The sequence below is a fragment of the Pollicipes pollicipes genome, unplaced genomic scaffold, assembly GCF_011947565.3.
Source record: "Pollicipes pollicipes isolate AB1234 unplaced genomic scaffold, Ppol_2.1 Scaffold_5724;HRSCAF=6776_pilon_pilon_pilon, whole genome shotgun sequence".
Classification (NCBI taxonomy): Eukaryota; Metazoa; Arthropoda; class Thecostraca; order Pollicipedomorpha; family Pollicipedidae; genus Pollicipes; species Pollicipes pollicipes.
This window is the reverse complement of record NW_023596746.1, coordinates 52,765,619-52,789,328: the sequence shown is the minus strand read 5'-3', so window position 1 is coordinate 52,789,328 and position 23,710 is coordinate 52,765,619. Positions and strand designations below refer to the sequence as shown.

The 23,710-nt window shown below is 51.7% G+C and overlaps 1 protein-coding gene across 1 annotated transcript in view; it reads right to left on the bottom strand.

The window, feature by feature from the left end:
- LOC119103189 (pregnancy zone protein-like) overlaps positions 1-18,900 on the bottom strand; it is a 27,195-nt gene extending 8,295 nt beyond the window's left edge. The window contains exons 1-7 of the mRNA XM_037226633.1: positions 18,757-18,900; positions 7,352-7,461; positions 6,777-6,902; positions 6,209-6,325; positions 2,988-3,142; positions 824-959; positions 164-253 (exon numbers count right to left, since the gene is read on the bottom strand). Of these exons, the coding sequence (XP_037082528.1) occupies positions 164-253; positions 824-959; positions 2,988-3,142; positions 6,209-6,325; positions 6,777-6,902; positions 7,352-7,461; positions 18,757-18,766 (744 nt within the window). The 5' untranslated portion in view covers positions 18,767-18,900. The remainder of the gene's footprint in view (positions 1-163; positions 254-823; positions 960-2,987; positions 3,143-6,208; positions 6,326-6,776; positions 6,903-7,351; positions 7,462-18,756) is intronic.
- Positions 18,901-23,710: the final 4,810 nt, after the last annotated feature.

Below are 23,710 nucleotides of genomic sequence, written 5' to 3'. Positions count from 1 at the left end.
ATTTAGACTTCTGTCCTCGCACTTAAGTTGTTAAGAGCTAAGGTCATTTTTAATTTAAACTGACTTGTGCACAAATAAGAACATCATTCGGGGGGGCGGGAATCGTCCAGTTTAGTTTTCCATCTGCAGTAAGTCCTTGTCTGAAACATTTTGCTAGTCTCACTCTGCTCGCATGGACACGCCCAGTGGAGGCACTTCCTAGTCCGATTTTCGCCAACACGACGTCGATCTCCACACAGCCGTTCTTGTCCGTCTGAAATAAAGCAATACTGCATTAGCCTCGCGCTCAAATTGACGACATGCTGTCGATTGAGAAAGCCTCTTTATTTCTGTGCATTTTACGCATGGGCCCTGCTTGACTGGGCGCAAAATTGCCGTCTACATCGGACTGTCATCATGCTCGAGAGCTGTTCATTCGCACTGCACAGATGAAACATTTCGTGATTATTGGAGCCAGCAGTATACCGTGAACGAACGGGGCATAGTATTGAGCTACAAACTTGAGGCAATATCAGGCTTTAACACGCCAGCCGTCAATATCCGCATGGCCAGGGAGCCGCACGTAACGGACTCAATGAACGCAGTACACAAGGAAATGAATATGTGATAGTTGAGAGTTTCAACGCCGGCTCACCAAGCCACAAACGGGTCACATAAGGTCAACGTCAGCTTCAGCCGTGGCGTCGTCACGTGCTCAAGTCCTCTCAGCTCTCGTGCCTGGCTAGAGCTGCAGATGATCGACCCCAGCATTACTTTAGTGTGTCATCAGCCCAGGTGCGAGCCAGTGCCGAGGGCGTATGCCCATACGCTATCGAGAACGGACCTCCTCCGCGAACTTGACGTTCGAAGGCAGGTTCTTCTCGAACCTTGGCGCGCCCCAGCGTCGGTAGAAGAACGTTGACGGCCGAGATACCAACAGCTTCATAGCGGCGCCCGACACCGGCTTCCCGAACGTGTAGCTGTGACAGAGCGCCGGGCATCATGACGTCATGGCTGGCAGAGCGCCGGGTATCATGGCTGACGCCGGACAGCCGTATCGCGTGCTCGCTGGCGCACAGCGAAGGCGACAGAGCGGCAGACGGCTGGCTCATAGACACAGCACATAACACCATGGGAGCGGCAGACGGCTGTCTCATAGACAGCACATAGCCCCATGGGAGCGGCACACGGCTGGCTCATAGACACAGCACATAACACCATGGGAGCGGCAGACGGCTGGCTCATAGACAGCACATAGCCCCATGGGAGCGGCACACGGCTGGCTCATAGACACAGCACATAACACCATGGGAGCTGCAGACGGCTGGCTCATAGACACAGCGCAGAGCACCATGGGAGCGGCACACGGCTGGCTCATAGACACAGCACAGAGCACCATGGGAGCGGCAGACGGCTGGCTCATAGACAGCACATAGCCCCATGGGAGCGGCAGACGGCTGGCTTATAGACACAGCGCAGAGCACCAGCGGAGCGGCACACGGCTGGCTTATAGACACCATTGAAATGGCATGACATTGGCGACATGGCTGCTCACATTAGCTGAAGCAACTGAGACACACTGCGTGATAATGCCCAGCTCAGATACAAAACGAGCAATGCAAACGTAATTAATGGAGGCGTCCAGGTGCAGATGCATGGGTTGAGCCATTGTTAATAAATGCTGGCGAAGAGAGTGCACTCATCAGCATCACTTTGGTGGTACGTGGGACTACAATAATGCTTTATTCTCGAATGACATGAGCATGTCTGCGTTGGCGGACGCTAGCCACATCAGCAAAAGCTTGAGAGCTCTGCTTGGCTGGACAACTACACATGCATGAAGTGTCTTTATGAAGATTTTGGGCAAAAATTTTGCCTGGATGGCTTTCTGGGACCAGAGCTCCACGTCATGAGGCAAGCCCCCAGTAAAAAGAAGGTTGATTTCCACATTGGTTAGACCTTCATAACCCACCCTGCGTCAATGAACTTTTAATGTAATCCTGAATTAAATCATTTTACTCCCTAAGGGTCTGAAAGCCGTTGGCTTCGCCAAGCACCTTTGTTCGCCTCACACTGAAAGATGTTCTGGAAATTACCTTTGTTGATATCCACGGCCAGACTTTGACCTACCTTATGTCAGTGCCTGACCTACCTTTGACCTACCTTATGTCAGTGCCTTTACAAGGTATACTTATTTGGCATGCCGAATGATCTGCTGTGTTATTCAATTGCCCAATGTTATGCAAAGCTCGGTAGGCCTCTCCGCGCTGTCCGAAATTTATTTTTTTTAAAACATCAAGGTCTCAAACTGACCCTCCATCCGGGAGAGTGTTGAACGATGTCTAATATGCGTTGCAGAAAAAACCCACCCCTGATTGTTTACGATGGCATTGTTAACATCTCCAATGTTGAAAAGTGTTATAAATGATCGTATATACAACCGCAGAGTGCAAAACATTTGGGCTGCCTCATAGCCTGATACCTCATTTCTGGTTTGATTGGCTTAACAGATTGCAAAACGCTGATGCCCTTTGACATCCTGTAATGTCGTCATCTAGTTACTTCGGTTTCTTGTCTCTTTCACTTTTGAAACGCTTGTTTTTATTGCTTTATTTGATGATTAAGTAACGCAAATGTATGTCATATGCATAATTCAAATTGTAATTAAGGTGCAACTGAATTTCTCCAGAGTGATTTGTGATTTGAACATAACTATTTGTGTATATACGTTTAGTTATTTTCTTCCACTCGGCATCTGCCTGCATTCAGCTTCGGTGTTCCTGTAGACCACCACCGTCGGTTGTTTTGCCGATTGCTTTGCTTTGTTTGTTAGAAACATATAAACACGCTCTCAAAGGACTGTGTGACTAAGATTACCTGCAACCATGCCAACAAACCATCTCCTGCTGCGATCTACACAGTACCATCACTAAATATGGGTAGCAAGATTCGGCACAAACAGTAGCAACAGCCTTTGCTTGCACATTATGGCGCAGCCGGGAACTCACGTGGCACAGACTTTAAGGGTAACGGTGTTGGCTCCGCGGGTGATGTATTTGGGACCAGCGATGGTGACTTCGAAGCGGGGCAGCACGTACTCCTCCACCTCGAACGGCTGTCTCACGATGCTGTCACCCCTTTTTACGTGGATGGTCCATCTGCCCTGCAAGTTTGGTGCGACAGGGTAACGACAGTGAAACATCTCGCTGGAGTGCGACGGTGCAATGTCTCACATGTGTGGCAAAGGTCCGCACTGTGCGATGCATATTACATGAGGTTTTGAACTCATATAATCATATTGAAGGCCATTTGGTGTAGGTCACAGTCATGTCTCTTCTAAGACCTAAAACCCTGTACTTTATGAGCTACCCACCCGCAAAGATGTGCAGGCTATTTGATGGAGTTTATATCAAGGCTACCCAGGCGTATATGACTTCATAAAAAACATGATTCATATCCTGTCATTCCACCGGTCATGCGGCGTGCAAGGACAGGAAAAATGAAATTATCGTCGTTCATATCTGGCGTTCGTGAGCACGATTTTCCGACATCACTGCGACAGTTGGCAATCAACTAATCTCGTGGGAGCTATGCAAGATTCCAAGACGAACTACGTTTTGTGCTACATAATACAATACGTTATACAGTGTTCATAATTGTTAAAGCAATGAAGCTTGCAATCGATTTTAAGAAAGCACTAAATTTGAGTACATGCGTACGAGTAAACATCGTTTACTCATCTCATGGACACCTGTGCAACAGCACCGCGAGAAAGGCCCAGTATACGAGCACATAACAAATTTGGCTCAGCCAACACCACCGGCCCATGCTGCCATCTCTCGGAAGATTGAAAAACGACGAGTGAGTGTTGTAGGAACGTTCCATAATGCAGTGAAAGAAGGACGTATCGTTGAAAATGTCTACATAATAGTTAAATTGTGTTGCCCAGTACAGTCTTTTCCCCTTAGAATCCTACCAACCAATTATAAACATAAATGAGCTCGTTTCATGATATCTAATGTTAAATCATGATATCATGATATCTAACGCTCTAATATACTCTAATATGTTAAAGTGTGGAACATTCCCTTCAAACTCACGGATAAATATGCAGAAACACTTTGGAAAGGGTAAATTAACGAACTACTAATGGTAATTAACTCAGCGGTTTAAACTCGGCTATTTATGCGACTTAATATCACACATATTATGTATTGACCTTAGACTACATCTTGATATCATTGCCTCGGCTAGTTTAAAGCACTAGAAAGGAGTGCTAGGGTCGTAAGTTCGCACGACTAGTTTGAAAACATCTTAACAACGTCATACAAAGAGTTCATTATAATCAAACAGTGACGTATTGAGCAGAATATTTACCAAATAAAGAAACTGTGTTGTTTAAAGCAGTCTTTTTCATCCATAAATATACCAAGAGTTTTGAGTAAGTCAGTTTTATCATAGCTGATGCTTGCTTCGATATCTTGAAAAGAGGAACATTCTCTTTAACAGCAGCGTCTGGATCATACGTTATGGAAGTACTAAATGTGTGAAAAAGAACCAAATTTGGTTGAAAAGTTATGAAGCGACACATAGTTTGTGTAAGCTGAAAGGACATAAACAGACCAGCTTTGAAGTGTTTAATCGACATAAAACCGGCCTTTGCCTACACACTGATACAAGCGTTCAACAACTGTGGTGCATCATGAGCTCCCCACTTGCAGCGAGGTGGACCATAAATAGAAAGCAATATATTTAGCAACAACTATGACGTGTCAATTTCTATAGCAAGAAAAAAGCAGCACAGGTCTCATTGCGTACTGGTTTGGGAGAGCACGATACGCAAGTTGAAGTCTTTAAAGACCCGTGTGTTGCTGGTGGCATGTGGCTAATTCTAATTTGCGGGATACTTTGAAAAGTGTCACGACTGGCAGCCATTCAATGAAGACCTTAACAACCACCCAGGGTGCAAATTCACCACGCTAGTTGGCTTCTGAATACTTGGCGAATTCGAATGCAGTGCCTGGGACTATTTCGAGGGAAACAAACCAAAGACCCTGGGATAAAATGTGCACAGAGACCACTTGATGTGTTGATCGAAATATCCTGCAACCCTACGATCACCCATTTGGCACCAACAGACGAGGTGCGAGAATGGTGCTAAAGTCTTAACAAAAGCTGTGCTATGTTGACAGGTGCGGTTAGCTCGAGAAACACTGCTGCTGCCCCTAATGATGCAGGTCGCAGCCCGTGTTCAGAGAACTGGAAGTGTCTATTGAGACGGTATCTATTGGTGGAATTTACAGTATTGGCGAGTCAGATGTGATAGTTGGGTCACCGGTGGTAAGCCGGTGGGCAGGTAAGCCGCTGAGTGTACGGTTACTTGCCTCACCACCTTCTCAACGGCCTTATGTCATGCCGTGACCAGTCACACAACTGTCAGTGTTGATTAAGTGCAGGGTACGAGCCTTATGTCATGCCGTGACCGTCACAAGACTGTCAGTGTTGATTAAGTGCAGGGTACGAGCCTTATGTCATGCCGTGACCGTCACAAGACTGTCAGTGTTGATTAAGTGCAGGGTACGAGCCTTATGTCATGCCGTGACCGTCACAAGACTGTCAGTGTTGATTAAGTGCAGGGTACGAGCCTTATGTCATGCCGTGACCGTCACAAGACTGTCAGTGTTGATTAAGTGCAGGGTACGAGCCTTATGTCATGCCGTGACCGTCACAAGACTGTCAGTGTTGATTAAGTGCAGGGTACGAGCCTTATGTCATGCCGTGACCGTCACAAGACTGTCAGTGTTGATTAAGTGCAGGGTACGAGCCTTATGTCATGCCGTGACCGTCACAAGACTGTCAGTGTTGATTAAGTGCAGGGTATGAGCCGACCCACCGTTGCCTGTGTCATTTCGCTAATAAATGTGACGCGCTTATATGGTGTCACGTTTTTTTCAATTGGTGTTATTTTGAATTGTTTCAAAGCAGCGCGGCTCCCTCTTACTGATTAAAAGCAACCGCCGAGTGGTTTAAACCGTCACCAGAATTTGCGATTTTTCGTTACGCGAACGGATGTGTGGGCTTGAATCGACTCACTGCCACTTTCTAACCTGAAATGCTAAAGCCGTCGCGGGCATTGGTGCTTATGACACCAGCTGTGGTAGTCTATAGGCCGTGATTACCTTTCCGTGTGTACGCCCGCGGGTTGTGGGTCGTGCAAATAGGTACTCACAAGGGGAGGCTCTTCCGTCAGCTGGAACTTCTTCTGAATGATTCCGGACCGCGTGGCGACCTTGTCGAACTGTGCCAGTCTTGTACCGCCTGGTGTTGTAATGAAGATCTGGTCCACCTGAACGGCCGAGAGAGACAGCTGTGAAACATTACCCTGAAGTCGTGTGGCTTTACCTGTACGCGCAGTCGTGTAGCCGTACAGCTTTACCTGGGAGGAGGAGCGGGCAGTGAGGTGGTTCGCCCTCCACATCCACATCAAAAGAAACCCTTTAATGTGGTAACTTTTCCATACACGTGGAAGATGAGAGGTATGCTGCTGAGTTTTCGCTTTTCCCCTACCACGGGCATATTCCCCCCCCCCCCCAACCTTGTCGAGGTCACCGAGGTCATCTGGCACAACTCTGAACCGTCCCATTCCGTCAGCCGCGTGGTGAGTGAGGTAAGAAAGCTGCCAACACACCACACATCCCTCGAATAAACTGTAATCGGGAGCTCCATGTGAACTATGAGGCTGTCTTCCGGGTTAGAGCGCATTCGGTGTCCGGGAGGATCGCTCTCGGTATACTCACCACTTCCTCCATGACAGTGAGGTCATTCTTGAGCGTCACCACGCGGAACTGTACCAGATCGCCGGCCTTGTACTTGGACTTGTCGGTCTGAACCAGCGTCACCAGCGTGTAGGGCAACAGACGAAGCTGTGGAAGACGATTTGCAGCATTTCGGTAAGCTCGATCACGTCACCGGAGGTCAGTGATAAAACTTGCTACTACATTCAGATAAGCTTGTCATTCATGTGAATTGCCAGATAAGCCTTTGCACTCAGTTGCGCCGAGCGAATGACGCTATGCACAGCTGACCAAGTTCACCCTCCGACAGGATGAACCATGAGCTTCTTTACACCTAGCACGGTTTTGTGTGTCTGACGCAGCACCCCAAAACTTGAGGAGCGCGCATCAGTACTACGTGTGATCTGTGATATCTGCATGCAAGGTGTGGACGCTAAGATAAATCTGACCATAAGCCATTGACAAATAAGAGATACGCTCACTTACATATACACTCAGACACGCTCAAATATATTTTTTCACATGCGGGACCGTGTTTAGTTGCAAACAGTTCCGAACGTTTTCAGATTTTCCCATACCTTTAACTGCCGTGTCGACCAAAATAATCCAGAACGGACAGTTGCGCGTAGAAACGCATATGTCGGCACTTTCTTCGGCACGGTAAAGTCGAAGCAGACATTGTCGTCACCTGAAACACGATGAGCTTCGTCTGCTTCGGAAAAGGGTAAACGTAAAATCAATCACGTCACATCGTCAACGAAAGGAACGATGGCTTCTAAGCCAAGATTGTGTGTTTCGCTGCACCGTTTTGCCGGAAAAACCGGTAGGAACGGAGACTGATCAGATCCACGACAAGCTGTGACGTTCGATGCACCTCACAGACGGAAGCCGCATGACAGAAGCAAATCAAGCTCGGATCAAGCGAATCCGTGGAACTAGATGCCTAGAGTGCTCTCCGACATTCGGATATCTTGCATAAAGCATCAGGAGTTTGGACCTCTTATTCTGACGATGTTTACCCCTTATTTTACCAGCAGGCACTGGTAAGACAGTCCTACCTAACAAACCAAGCTTACATTGTTAAAACAGTGCCTGTTTGCACCTTTGGGTCTCAAGCACGCATATTCGGATGCAGGGAGCAAATTCCGTCATAAACAGACTTTGCTCCCTGGAATTTCTGGTTGTGACGCGTACACAGTTGGTAGCCTGACACCATGCAGTGCTTATCAGGATTGGGTTACGCCTGATGACGTCAGGAGAATCAACTGAGATGTTGTGTACACACCAGCACAGTAGACACTGGCGCCAGCTCAATTAATCCATCCGTGATACTAATACTTCGCCTCATGTATCGTGCATCTCATTACCGCATTTTGTTTTCTGTTGTTTGTTTTATTATCTCAAAATGCCTAATTTGACGCGAATAAACAACCCGTCCACTCGCTTAGAACGGGTTGTGGAATATACTGACAGTAAAGCTGAGTCCTGGCCAGGTAGAAACCTAACCTTTAAAGTCAGCTTGCAGTAAAAAGCACGACACTCGACGCGGCGTTGTTGATTTGCCGGAGGTAGAACGAACATGAAGCATTGGAGTCTTCAACGCAGTGACCAGTCACCGCGTTCTACTTCCAGCAAATCAACTTCTCTGAACCGCGTCAACAAATTTCAAACTGTTGATTGTTGGTTAGTGACAAGGCTAGCACCTTTTCAATCGGAATCACTGAAAAGTGCGCACCAACCTGTGGGCTTTCTGTCTCACGCCAAGTCAACTACTCGACTAGTGAGGTGGAGATCCTGAGCATCACTTCAGTGGACCCAAATGCCTCCTTGCTGGCCTCCACTTCCTCAAGGTCGGCACTAATCACCACCTGTTCATCCTGCCATTGCTCAACAGCAACGCTCTGGCCGACATAAAAACCGCGACTGCGACTGATGCTTGAGCCTCCGACGTCATGCCACCAGCTTCATGATCAGCTGCTTGCCCGACAGGCGTCACGGCGAGCTAGTGGCGGCCAGAGGGGGCGTTGCACGTGCGACGCTCTCTCCCACTCGGTTGTCAACGCCTCCATGGCGGACGACCAGGGCGCTGAGCAGGGCACACCGCACCAAAATCCACAGTCTAATTCCAAGGACAGCATTTAGGTCATTCAGATGACGAGGGCGGAATCTTGCAGTTACAGGGTACCTCAATTCTTTTCTAGGACGCTGCCCGGAGGAATTCCCGCGACACAATCCGGTCTCGCCCAGCTGCTACGTCCGTTCTCGACCAGCGCGACTGTCTCACTCTCGACAACGGGCATCTGGTGAGCCGACCCCGGCTCGTCATTACGCAGAGCCTGCGCTGAGACATCTAGAACAGGCTGCGTGGTGAGCCATTGACCTAAAGAAAAGGCGCGCGGCTATGTCAGATTGTTGATCTTACAGCATCGATTGCTGCGCGTCCTGCTGCTCGTTCTAAAGGTTCGCGGCTTCTCATTCCAGATGTTCGTGGCCCGACCGATAGGCTGTGCCTTCAATTGGGAGGAGGTCAACGCCTGGTCAGCCTCAGCCGTGCTCTTCTACACAGGGGCGGATCCAGAGGGGGAGGGGCACGAGGCCATGTCACCCCCCCCCCCTTGCGCCCTAAAGGGCCCATTGGCTCCGAGGGTGCCCATCGCTGGCCGAACAGGTGCAGTTTTTTAAAACACAGAATGCAACAAAACTGGATATTTCTGGACTTTTAGACGACCAAGAACAGGTGCAAGCAAAAGTGAGGGACCTATGAGAAGTAAAAAAAAACTCAGTGATTGAAAGAGTTGTGAACTGGAAATCTTAAGCCTCATTACACGTTGCGCTTTACTTCTTTGCACTTGCTCGGTGGGGGGGGGGGGGGTCAGCGCTGTTTTTGGGGCCCTTCCTGCTATCGTGCCGGGGCACTTTTGTCAATCACGGGCCCTTCCACGCATTTTTTCCACTCGCCAGAAAGGCTCTGTGGGTTATAGCTGGGTCCCATATCTTAACCTGCCGGGGTATTCTCGGTTGCTCAGGAGCCCTTTACGTGGGTCTCAGTTAACCTACCGACACGCTTGCGATATGCTCATGGGCCATCTTCATTGGTCTAGGGCGCTTCCAATTCTCTGTCACTTATTGAGGGCCCTGCACTCTTGCCGGGGGCCCATCTATCAGCCTGCTTGGGCACACCAGTCGTTCGGGGACCCTTCACGCTGGGTCTTGGGTACTTCTTTTCTTAATGGGGGCCCTACGTTTTTTGGGGGTCTATCTGATAACCCGCTCGGGCACATGCAATCGTTTGGGAGCCCTCTACATTGGGTCTTGGGCACGTGCTATTTGAGTGCGGTCCTACGCACTTGACTGAGGCCCCCTCCGTTCGCCTCTTCGGCCAGACTGGATTGCTTCGGGGGGTGGGGGACCTGCACATTGATTCTTGGTATTTGAATTTCGGACACTCTGCTCCTATTGGGGTCATCTGATAACCTGTTCGGGTACAGTCCATCTTTCGGGGGCCCTCTGCACCGGGTTTTGGATTCTTCTCATTTGAATGGAGGGCCTTACGCTCCTGTCGGGGCCCCTTCTGATTAGATGCTCGCGCCCATTCGATCGTAAGGGCCTTTAAATGTGGTTTTGGGTACTTTTTTAATGGGGGCCCTCCGCACTTTCCGGGAGCGCTATCTGTTTACCTACAATGGCAGCCTCGATTCTTCGGGACCCTCTACATCGTGTCCTGAGTATTTCATATTTGAACGGAACGCCCTACACTCTCGCCGGGGCCCCATCTGCTCGCCGATTCGGCCACACGGAATCGCCCGGGGGCCCTGCACATTGGGTCTTGGCGTTTGAATTTAGGGCCCTACGCTCCTGTCTAGGCCACGTGATAAACTGGTCGGGTATGCTCCATCATTCGGGGGCCCTCCGCACTGGGTTTTGGGTACTTCTTATTTGAATGGAGGGCCCTACGTTCTTCTCGAGCCCCTTCTGCTGAACTGCCGGGGCACGCTCTATCATTCCGGGGCCATTCACATAAGGTCTTCGGTGCTTCCCATTTCAATGGAGTGCCCTACGCTCTTGTTGGGAGCCCTATTTGTCAACCTGCTCGTGCACACTCGATCATTCGGGGCGCTCTTCATTGGGTTTTGGGTACTTTCTATTTGAATGGAGGGCCCTACGCTCTTGACGGGGACCCTATATGTTAAACTACTTTGACGCACTTGATCATTCGGGGTCCTCTCTATTGGGTTTTGAATACTTCCTTTTTGAACGGAGGGCCCTACGCTCTTTTCGGGAACCTCATCTGTTAACCTGCTCGGGCACACTCGATCATTCTGAGACCCTCTACATTGGGTCTTGGGTACTTCCTATTTGAATGGAGGGCCCTACGCTCTTGATGGGGCCCTTTTATGTTAACCTGCTCGGGCGCACTCGACCGAAATACTCAAGACACAATGTGTAGGGCTCTGAAGCCCTACACATTGTGTCTTGAGTATTTCTTTTTTGAATGGATGACCCCCTATGTTCTTGGCGGGCCCTTCTATTAAGCTGCTCGGACCGGTGGCGAATGCAGGAGGGGAAGCGAGGCACGGGACCATGCCCAATGGATCATGCCGAGGGACCTGAAGGCTCCGAAGGGCCCATATCCGGCCGAACGGATGAAGTTTTCTTACAACAAAAACACAACGAAATTGGGAGCCTTTGGGCCCACAGACGACCAAGAACAATTGCTAGCAAAAGTAAAGAGCTCGTAAGCAGACCAAGCTCATTTTTTGGTGATTGAAAAAGTGTTGTTTGGGGGAAACTTTGGTGCTCATCACGCTGTCTAGAGCCATTGCGCTGTTGGTTTCCTGGCCTTTCCTATATGTCCACTTGCCGGGTAAATCTGATCGCTAAGGAACTTTCCACGTTGTCTCTGATCTCTTGCATTTTCTCGTGAGGTCCAATGTGCCGTTGGAACTCTGTCTGCCTTCATGCCTGAGCACTGCTGATCGATCAGCTTTTCCTCTGCGGATCCTCCCCAGTCGTCCGAAAGGATCTTCACACTTTTTCCAAGCCCCATATGCCAGGACACACTGAGTTGCTCAGGGGAGCTTCATTTAAGTCTCGGGTTCTCCCTACTTGCTTGGAGGGCCGTGTGCTGTTGCTAGGACTTAGGACTAGGACTAGGACTAGGACTAGGACTAGGACTATAGGCGAGGCGCGGAGACACTCGGTGCTCAGGGGCCATCTATTTTGATTGAGGGCTGTCTCCCTTTGGTCTCACTTATGGGGGATTATTCACTCCTTTCGAGGCTCGTGTCGTTAACCGGCCCGCACACTCTTCATCGTACAGGGGTATTAATTCATGGTTTTGGATAATTCCCCTTTGCTCAGATGGTTCTGTGCTCCGGCCGGGGTTTTATATGTCAGCCTGCCGAGCCACGACCGGTCGTCCATAAGCCCGCCGCGTTGGTCTTGGGTTCTTTTTGCTTGCTCTGCGGACTCTATACTTGTTGACGTGGGCCTTTTTGTTGGCCTCCTGCGACACCCATGATCGCTCAGGTTTCGTCCCTACTGGTTTTGGTGTCTTCGCCTCAGAGCAGCGGTCGAATATGCGGTGCTGATTTTTACGCGCAATTGCCGAACGTAATTTTACATGCCGCCGACGTCGTATGTGTCATTTTCATTAACTATTGAGTGTGTGACATTTATGACGCTACTGCATCACGCTGTTGACATATTTCGAATGCCAGGATTTGTTATACTCCTTGAGGAAAAGTTCTGCACTAGTCATGAGGCATCAACTGATTACATCGCCCAGCCGGCTAGCCGTAAAGCATAAGCTAGGACTCAAGTCCATGCTTGGCTTTGATGGTTGCTAGCAACTAACTCAAGTTTATTTTGCCCGTTGTTCCGAAACACTTAGCCTCAAAACGTCACCACTGAACATGATTTGTAGAGAGTGAATGAGTTCTATGTGCATGCGTGCGTAACACGCCCAGCTTTATAAGACCGTGCACAGTAAAATGGGTTTCCATATCTATGAAATGAATGAATAAATAAATACATACATGCATATATACGTATATATATATGTATATATATATATATATATATATATATATATATATATATATTACATACGACTTGTTTTAAAACGTATTGACCGAAAAGCAAGGGTATTTTTGTAGGGGGGCCCCAACTTCCAGGGAGGCTCTACAATGCTGCGTGCCCCCCCCCCCCTTTGACGAAAACCTGGATCCGCCCTGCTTCTACATGTCTTGCATTAGCGTGGTGAATTCTCTGATGGGTTTGCCGTTCATGACGGAGGTGATTGTGTTAATGTCTCGCAAGTGCTCAAACCACACGATGCAGACATGTGGGCGTGGGTGATGCTGGGACAATGCAGCATAGCGTTCATGAACTGCTTGCACGTTCTGATATTTTTGCGGTAAGTGTCCACCTTCAAGGTCATTGATTCAATAATGCTTGTAAGCTCGACGCGGCGACAGGGTGTTTCTCTCAGCAAGGATCGACGCGAAACATATCAAGTCATGATTGGCAAATCGCGAAACCAGAAGTACGTGAAAGAGCCCGGGCGTGGTGAACATGCTGGAAAGACAAGTGCCCGACAGCGTTGGATTCAATGCCGGTTGTGCAAAACGCCCCTGGGTGTTATGAGAGCACTGTAGTCAGCGGCACTCCATAACACGTGCGCAACGACTTGCGCTGTGTTTCCTTAAACGCACGGCAAAGCACAGACAGACCGCGCCACCAGAACATACCTAGCTTCCCAGCACCACACGACAGGCCGCGGACAGACCCCGTCACCACACCTTACCTAGCTTCCCCAGCACCAGATGGTAGACCGCGGACAGACCACGTCACCACACCTTACCTAGCTTCCCCAGCACCAGATGATAGACCGCGGACAGACCACGTCACCAGAACATACCTAGCTTCCCCAGCACCAGACGGTAGACCGCGGACAGACCACGTCGCCAGACCATACCTAGTCTCCTCAGCACCAGATGCACAGAACTCACCAGGCCTGTAGACGCGGAAGGTGCGGGAGAGCTGCACCACACTGTCGTAGGCGGCGCTGGTCTTCTTGGGCAGCAGGTAAACGGACACACGGACCTTGCCACGCAGGTTGAAGAACGTCAAACAGAAGCGTTCTGCGGTGTTGGCTATGAACACCTTAGGGGCCGTCAGCAGAAATCCCCTGCGGCCGCGACAGCGGGGTCAGGTGAGGCACACTACACAGGACGACGAGGTCAGGTGAGGCACGCTGTACTGGCTGACGAGATAAGGTGAGGCACGCTGTACTGGCTGACGAGGTCAGGTGGGGCACGCTGTACTGGTTGACGAGGTCAGGTGGGGCACGCTGTACTGGCTGACGAGGTCAGGTGAGCCACGCTGTACTGGCTGACGAGGTCAGGTGATGCACGCTGCACTGGACGGCGAGGTCAGGTGAGGCACGCTGTACTGGCTGACGAGGTCAGGTGATGCACGCTGTACTGGCCGACGAGGTCAGGTGAGGCACGCTGTACTGGCTGACGAGGTCAGGTGATGCACGCTGCACTGGACGGCGAGGTCAGGTGAGGCACGCTGCAGAGCTCGAGATGGTCAGACCTTCACGGGGCCCGTCCAGCACGCATGCTCGGCCTCCCTCACGACCACGCTTTTTTCTCCCCATTCGCTATTGATCGCTTCGCCTAGGCCGATGAACCTGATGGTCTCGAGGGACGTCAGCACATGCTTAGACTCGCTGTCCGTTTAGTTTTCGTTCCCTTTTTTCTATTCTTTTGATCCGCCGTGGAAGGCTGAACTTTCGCCAAGGTCCGTCCAGAGCGCCCGCAGGAACGTCGTTATGCGCCTGCTGTCCCCCTTCTTTGCTTGAGCACTTGTCCGTCCCGATAGATTAACTGGTTTAGCAGTGTACCCGCATGCGTATAATGTTAGTTGTGGTTTTTCGTTTTTTCCCGCACGTCTTGCTGTTAAATTCAGCGCGGATTTTAGCTGTAGCTACGTCCAGTGCACGCGCTACACGGATTCTGTTAACGAGCGCGTGTATTCCCGTTCTGCATTTTTCCTCTCCGTGTCGCTGGCCCGGCTAGATTGCTGTCTGATCAGTGCACTCCCGTCTGGGAGGGGTCCGCTGCGGACACCGGAGGCTCGGCGCGGGAGAACGGCATCGAGCTTTTCGAAGCGGACGGGATCTCCGGCCTGTTGGCTAGAGATCGGAGAGAGATCCCCTGCCGTGGACGCCGAGGCATAGCTGCGAGGCCCGCCGAGCCCGCTACATCTCGAGAGACCGTCCGCGACTGCGTGACTAGGGGAGGTCACTCGCAGGGCACCGTCCGAGATGGCGCTCGGAAAGAGACGCAGCCGCCATCTACCAGCCGACGTTGGCAATCGCAGCAGAGGGCAGCACCCGACGGTGCGCAATGGCGGCGCGGGCACCTGCGACCCGCCGGCAGATGACGGTACCTTACGGCGTGGACGGACGATGCAGCCCAGCGCTCGCGACCCGCCGGCAGATGACGGTACCTTACGGCGTGGACGGACGAGGCAGCCCAGGGCTCGCGACCCGCCGGCAGATGACGGTACCTTACGGCGTGGACGGACGAGGCAGCCCAGCGCTCGCGACCCGCCGGCAGGTGGCGGTACCTTACGGTGTGGACGGACGAGGCAGCCCAGGGCTCGCGACCCGCCGACAAGTTGCGGGGCCGCGCTGCTCGCCGAGCGTGTGGGACTGACATCTAAGGGAATGCTGGTTGGGTCATCGCTGCCCGCTCGGTAGCCCTCGCTGCACCGGGCCCGCCGTCCGCCAGCGGACACGGGCGTGGTCGCCGCACGATTTACACTGTACATGTGGCGTGACAGACGGGCGAATATCGTTCGAGATCCCGCCATCGATGCTCATAAAAAAGGTGACGCGGAACCAGGTTGTAGGACAGGCCGGTCAGGCCGAGTCTCCAGAGCGCGCCGGCCGAGGAGACCATAAGGCGTAAACGCAGGTCACGCCAGGCGCCCGTCGTCTGCCGAGGGACTCCACCGTCCCATCGCGCGCGCTGTCTACCTCCAGGCCTCTGAGGGACGCGCCGTGGGGCGGTGTCAAGCTCGCTTCGGCAGGTGGGAGGCGAGGTCGCCGAAGTACCGGAGGCGACGCCTCTGTGCTGGACGAGGCGCTGCCGCTGCTCTGTTCAGCTGTGCGCGGCAGCGGAAAGCTGCAAGCGGTGCGCATGGCCAAATCAATGATGGGCCGCCCTGCGTGGACGGAACCCGGGAAAGTCGTCCGAACAGGGAGCTGTCACCCTGGAGATAAGGCGAGGGAACGAGTCACTGTCCAGCTTCTGACACCTGATGACGGCTCAGTAGCTGCGTCGGTGCCGAGCTGACAAATTAATATGATCTGATTTTTTAAAATGGGACTTAAACGTGGCTCAATTGAATAGTTGAAATGTGATGAATAAATTTAAGTTAACTTTACGAGGACTCACGCAGACGAGCCAATTATAATGCCAAGGCGCTGGATAAAGCGGGGGGGGGGGGGGGAGTCCCTTCCGCGTGCGAGCCAAGGATGAGCAAGGTGTGCTTGTTGCTCGCAATGTAATTCGCCAGTTGTATGGAACCCTTGCCAGTTGGGCACATTGTCAGCGCATTCGGTTTCTTTTTTGCTCCGTTTAAATGTCATCATAAACTAAGAAGGTGGAGGTGGGGTACGGTGGTTAAGAGCGCACAACCATGTACGGGAGACAGCTGTTCATGGTGCCTGACCGGACCTACCATCCCACCAATGCCCCGGTCACCCGCTTCATCCTAGCCCTGTGGCTCACATGCATGTGTGTTGATGTCGGGTGTGCCGGAATCACAATGTGCCGAGTCGTGCACTACCATTATCTGGCTCGTATGCTGAACGATGGGCTCCTCGTTATAAATTCACTCTTGTTGACAGGCGTGACTGCAAATGTGACGGCCGACGGCACGCAAACATCCTGCGGCGGCCCGGCGGCAGCGCAGCGCACGCACTCCAACCCCATACCCCGCCCCCCACAACAGCACACATAAAGTGCACATCCTCATAAGATTGAAGTCGAACTTTTGTACCGGTCTTCATGTTGGTTGATTGCCTGTTTGCCAGGTTATCGACTTGTTCGTTTTCCGCCTGTCTTTGCTTTCTATATTTGCCTGTCCGGCGGTCTGTCTTCCTTGCTTTCTGCTCATGTGCCGCTGATTTTGTCTTGTTTGCTGACTTCTGTTAGCATGTTCGTTGACAGTGCTTTCCTGCCTTCTGCCTGCTGTTCGCTGGTTTGCAGCCTAATGTTTGCATGTTTTCTGCCTGCTGCTTGCATGCGTGCAAACTTCCCTTTAGCGGTCCGCTTGTCTTATTGTGTTTGGCGGTCCGCTTGTTTTGATCCGTGGCCTGATAGGTCAGGCTTGGAGAAAAGCTTTCGAGATAATTCTGAAACCGTACCGCTCAAAGATGCATTAAGAAACAACTCAAAGATCAAAGATCAAGTCAAAGATCAAGACCGCAAAACGCGGTACCATAACATTTGTCTTTTTCTTGTCAATAAAGGGCAACACAAGTCGTGCTTTATTGATACTTGTGATGCCTGCTTGGGTCAGACTTGCAGACACCAGCTGAAGGTCATAGGCCAAGGTCAATCAAAAGCAGCGCCCTGACATTTTGTAGTTTACTTAATAGATACATCGGAGACATTGCAGCAAGCAAAGAGTGCATTCATATCAGAGGATCTGTCACCAGAATTTTAATGCGGCAACAGTGTGACGAATGATAAACAATGCTTATATTTCGCAGTCAAGAATCGCGATGTGAAATGTTACCCATTGTGTTGCGCGGTCATGATCGTCGTAAAACACCTCACTGAAGTACATCTACAGCACGGGCTGAAATGTGTTGACTGAGCGAGTGATATGGAGCGTCAGCTGCTTTATGTAACAGCATTGCTGATCGTTTCATGAGTGCATTGCATGAGTATGTGCGTGTGTGTATGTATGTGTGTTTGAGCATATGTGTAGACATAAGATGTTAAAGCATGAAAAAATTGATAGAATTGCAAGTATGAAATGTGTAGAAACGTCATAGCATTTAACGCCAATGTTTGGCCTTTGCTGGCGTTTAGATCTGTTTATTGGATTATTTTCCTACATGTCGTTAAAGCAATTAAATGTAATTGTAATAGAATCAATAGAAATGGTCCCTTCTGCAGGCCCCAAACCTTCAAAATCAGCACGCCTCGGTGGTGGCTGGTATAGCTAGCGCTGCACCTCCCATATAGTAAGAACAGCGCTCCAGTCCCTCTCCGTCGTGGAGGACAACGCCACAGTCCCACTCCGCCGTTGAGGACAACACTCCAGTTCCTCTCCGCCGTTAAGGACAACGCCCGGGTAACACCCCAGTCCCGCTCCGCCGTTAAGGACAACGCCCCAATCTCTCTCCGCCGTTGAGGACAACGCCACAGTCCCACTCCGCCGTCGAGGACAACGCTCCAGTTCCTCTCCGCCGTTAAGGACAGCTCCCGGGTAACGCCCCAGTCCTGCTCCGCCGTTAAGGACAACGCCCCAACCCCGCTCCGCCGTTAAGGACAACACCACAGTCCCACTCTGCCCTTAAGAACAACAGCCCAGTGCCTCTCCGCCGATAAGGACAACGCCCCAGTCCCTCTCGGCCCTTAAGGACAACGCCTCAGTCTCTCTCCGTCGTTGAGGGCAACGCCCTAGGCTACGAACTTCCAGTATAGTGGTCGAATGTCCGAATGTTTCATACTCTGTGAATTACGGAGAGCAGGCAACTGCACATCATGTCGAGTACGAGAGCCAGCTGAGTATCGAAGTTAATCAGTGGTCCATGTTCATCCCCCATCGACAGCAGCCATGGACGTAGAGGCCGGCGGGTGCGTCCTGCATCCCCACTGCATCCCCACTGCATCGCCACTCGAGAAACGGCTGGCATGGCCGCTGCCAGGTGCCCTGTCGGGGGACTCACCTATGGACATAGCCGTCAGCAGACGACACCACGAGCAGCGCGAGCAAAGCCAAGCGAGGGCCGGACCACACGGTGGACGCCATCACCAGAAGCTGCACGATAAGGCTGACTGGCCGGCGGCGCACAATTTATACTCTCCGCGCGTGAATTTAAAATTTTTTTCAAGTGAATTCATGTGAATTGAAGTGAGTTAAAAATTTCCGGACGATGATTGTGCTTGATTTGTCAGCATTTTCTTTTTAAACAGCAAGCCAGTCTTTAAAGGACACCAACATTCGGGGGATTCAACAAAGATCGATTGTCAGCTATTACCACGATACAGCGTCTACCTAAGAATTAGAATGCGTGAACATACGTGTACATGTAAACGAATTCAAGCAAATGGGCATCACGCATAACGCTTCATTCAAATATGCAAGCAAGTTGCAGTAAACAGGCATCACACATTGCGCATCAATTGAACATACAAACGATTTCCATCGAACACGCATGACGCATCACGCGTCAGGCATCGCTTACACATGTACACGATTTTAAGCTAGCTCACATCACACATAAAGGCATATATCCTCTTCGCATAATCGACCATGATGATCCCTGTATGTTAAAATTTGATCGCCGACTTTTTACGTGAACAGGTTCACTTATTTTCCCGTCTGGGTGCTGCTGTGCCCTGAGATGACTTTAAGCTCTAAAAGGGGCCTAGGGTCCATCTTCTCTTCCCCTCGATTCCAGTGTGTTGTGCGGGCCGCGCGGGGAGGAGGTGCTCGGCGCGTAGACGCACGAGGGTCGCGCCGAGCTGTGCAGCGCGAGATGTATTGTGCCGCAGCACCAACATTCGATGCTCACCTCACCCCCGAGTACGACGGGACGGGCGATGTGAGCTGGATGATGCGTGCAGAGATGATGTGCTAGCTGAAGCGGGGCCCGCCGAGGCGGTCATACCCCTGCGCCTCGCCGGCGGCGCGTTCCACGTCTGGTCGCAGTTGCCGGTGACCGACCGCTGCTCCCTGGAGGCTGTGCTGGGCGCACTATACTCCACGTTTGCCCTCGATCAGTGCGCCGCCTACGAGATGTCCGCCACTCGACGATTGATGCCGGGTGAGGCGGCTGACGTGTTTCTGGTCGACTTCCGGCGGCTGGCGGTCCTGTTCGGTGGACCGCCGGAGCGCGCGCTGGCCTGCGCGTTGGTCGCGGGGCTGTCGGACGCCGGACGCCAGACCATCCGCGCCGGTTCCATGGCTGAAGGATTGGACCTGACCACCGTCCAGGCTCGTGCTCGTGCCGTTCTCAGTGATGAACGGGTCTCGGCGGCAGCAGTGCTGCGACGGGCCGCGGCGCCGTCCCCCGGCCAGCGCCGTGTGTCGCCGCACAGTCAACCGCCACGCGCCCCGTGTCACCTGCACTGCTGGGCTTGTGGAGAGCTCGGTCACATCGCGGCGAGGTGCCAGCTGCGACCGGGAAACGGAGCCGGAGGGGACGGGTCAGCACCGCCGTCCTCTCCTGCGCAGCACTGAGCGGTGCGCTACCCGTCACGCGGCTTAGGATGGATGGCCGGGAGCGCAGCGCCCTGATTAACACTGGCAGCGCAGAAAACATCTACGCTCTCTTCTGCGCGCGGTGGACGCCGCGGCAGGTGCGAGTGATTACCGTCAGTGGAAGTGAGCTGAGGCGCTGCGGGGTTGGCAGTGTTGTGGAGGCGCCGACGGGCCGCCGCGCCTCGCTCGAGACGGTGGTGGTGGGGTTGTGGGGCCGTGTGTTGTGTGCCGCTGAGCGTGGATGCCCCGGGTTTCAGTGTGTGCTTCGACGCGGCGGGGTGGAGGTGGACCGTTGCTTGGAGATGGTCGGACGCCGTGGGACCGGAGTGTCTGACGAACACTCGCCCAGTGCGCTGTGCCGCTCGTCGCGAGTATGACGCCGGGACGCGTGGGTCGCACAGGGTTGGCTGGTGCCGTATGATGAGGGTCGCCATGGGACGGCGAGGGGCTGGTACCGTTGATGGCCGACGCTGACGTGTGTGCTGATCAGCTCCGGAGATGGCGACGCCAGATATGGCGTGGTAGATCTCAAGACGTACTGCAGGTGTGTAGAGGAGCGGTTGGCATTCAGACTCGGGCGAGCGGTTTTGTTGACCCGCTTGGGTTGCGACACGCCCCTCTGGTGATGAAGCGTGTGCGATGCTAGCAGGAGGAGGTGTGTATGCTGGATTCGAAGAGTTGTCGTGCGAGCGGCCACTTGCGTGGTAGAGTCGGCGGAGACGTCATCGAGGACGGTGCTGGCTGGACCGGGATGAAGGCACTAACATAGCGGACGCGGCGAGGTGGCCGTCGCTGGGAGCATGGACCGTCGCACCGAGACGTACAGATGAGCCAGTGGTGCGCGCGCCGAACAAGGACGGCGGCTGCACCCGGCGCGGTCGGAATCGTCTGGGTCGGGTGCGGCTGCGGTTTCGGTGACACTCGGGAGGGGAAAGCCGCGCTGAGCGTCCAGAAGGTGGCTCCGTATGGGACCGTTGTTGAGCCCGCCGCCGCCGAAGGGCGTCAAGCCGCGGTGACCGTGGGTGAGCCCCCGCCGCCGAGCGCCAGCGCGGTGACCGTGGGCGAGCCACCGCCGCCGAGCGTCAGCGCGGCGAAGGTGGGCGAGCCGCCGCCGCCGAGCGTCAGCGCGGTGACCGTGGGCGGTCCACCGCCGCCCGGAGATAACGCCGCCCGGAGATAATGAGCTCGTGCCTGGTGCTTCACCAAACAAAGACATCCATTTCAAGTTGGCATGGACGTTATATCAAAACCTGACAAAACTTCATACTTAATGTCGCATAACCCGAACCGGCAACAAAGATCTCCGAGCTGACTATACACGATCTACCACATTTTCGTGAACAGGAAACGTGCCAACAAACGTGACCTGGCGGAGGTGATCGCTATACCATGCCGTGCCAAAGTTCCCAGCAACGTACCTAAGACAAACAGGCAGTTCAATAGCACAGCTGATGCTCCGCGACTGTTTTTGATGCACTCCAATGCAGCCAGTGCCGCCACAATGACTTAGCTGCAGAGCATCCACACTATAACCAGCGGTGTGTCCCAGCTTAAGATCAGCTAGTTTTCCGAAAGAGGCGGCTGCTACATCTCGGCCCGCTGTACGTGCGGGCTGCCGGAACCAGGCTTTAGAATTTACAGACTGTGAGAATTCTAAGGTTTGTCAAGTAGTGATTTGGCAGGATTTACGCAGCCCTTAATCGTGCTATATTGAAGGTGACCATTATGCGCCGAAGACGATGAAGCTGCGTTGGAGCTGGTGACATGGTGCTGTGACTAACACCACGCCGGATCTGTAGGCAAGACGACAGAGCCGGCCAAGACGGAGCCCGTGAACGGAGGAGCCAGGGCGCCTGAAAAACATTTAAATGCATCTGACATTCTAGGAGTGAAAGCAGGAAGCCATAACACGTTCCTTCCACTGTCTACACCACAAATCATTCACGTCTTAATATGATTTCTAAACGGGTGGCTTAGCCCGTCCATGACTTATGATGGAAAACGTCTCGATAATCCACAATTTTTGTTCACTTTGCTAACCGTGAGGATATTGGGGCAAAGCAAAATGGTGCGGCTTGTACCGTCGTGACAAAGACAAGATTTTCGACAATGGTTTGACTTGTCTCTCCAGCCAGGGCCGTTCACACTGCACGAGACTACCTACATTAGGTTACCATCGGACGTCACATGGGGTGAAATTCGTGTTGAGATAAAACGGTTTGGTACACCCGTTTGAGATCAACAAGGCGGAAAATAGAAGTAGTAGATAATTCAAATATGATACTCCAAACCCATGACTTTTCACATCACGTGACCGGAGAAGCGGGACAATTGTATCAGATGAACTGACCTGACCTGACATGACCTTAGCCTGAGCTGACGTGACCTTAACCTGAACTGACATTACCTCAAAATTCTAGTTTTATGGCATGATCCTAACAGACAAGAAAACGTTCGTTCGTTTCGCCTAGTTACACAGCTCTACGGCCAATATTGATGGTATACTTGCTCTGATATGGGTTTGAAAATAATGGTCTCATTTGCTCTGAGGTCACCGAAGATTTCGATGCTTTCCAAGGTAATCTGCACTGCCTGTAACGTCGTCAAGCGTGCCATGCGTCACGCAATGCCTGGGTGAATTTGCCCGGGATAACCACTGTTGGAATTTGTATTAGCCGATTACATCCTTAGACACCCAGACACACCGTTCTTATGGCGCTGGAACGCAAGAAGCTCCGTATTTCGGGTAAAGTTTTCGAACGAACACCTGGTATAAATGCACTCTCCAGCGTGCGTTTCAAATAATGTAATATTTTTTAGCAAATTTTCTTAGCATCAGGCGAAAATTAACGGAACCTTCCTTTCATTCATACTGGAAACGGTCAGTCAGGTTGGGTAAGGCAGGCAGGCAGAGGTGGAATATATATTTCATGGATATACATATACACACATACACAGCCACACTCATGCATATATACATATATATGCATATATATGCATATATATATATATATATATATATATATATACATATTCCTTGAATTTTTTGTACCTACTTTATACTTTGTCTACCATCACTCACAAACCCGTGCTGGATGATGTCCTTTACATCCTAAATGATCATATATCTAATGGTTTTTAATGGGGATCCTCAGTTTAGTAAACCAGAGCTGAGCTCAGCGCTCTGGTTTTCCAAACTGAGACCTGCTAAACTAATCTGAATCCTGAATTATCTTTGCATGCACATAAGTTTTATCCATGAAATAACTTAAAAGTTGTACGTTGGCCTTTGCTACACCCGATATCTTCAACTTATATGCACATTTTAAAGTCAAGCTCACATTTGGGACTCATACTTGTGACTCAACTCAAATTAAGTTATTATCCCAGCCAGCATCCTCAAATGGGACCCACAT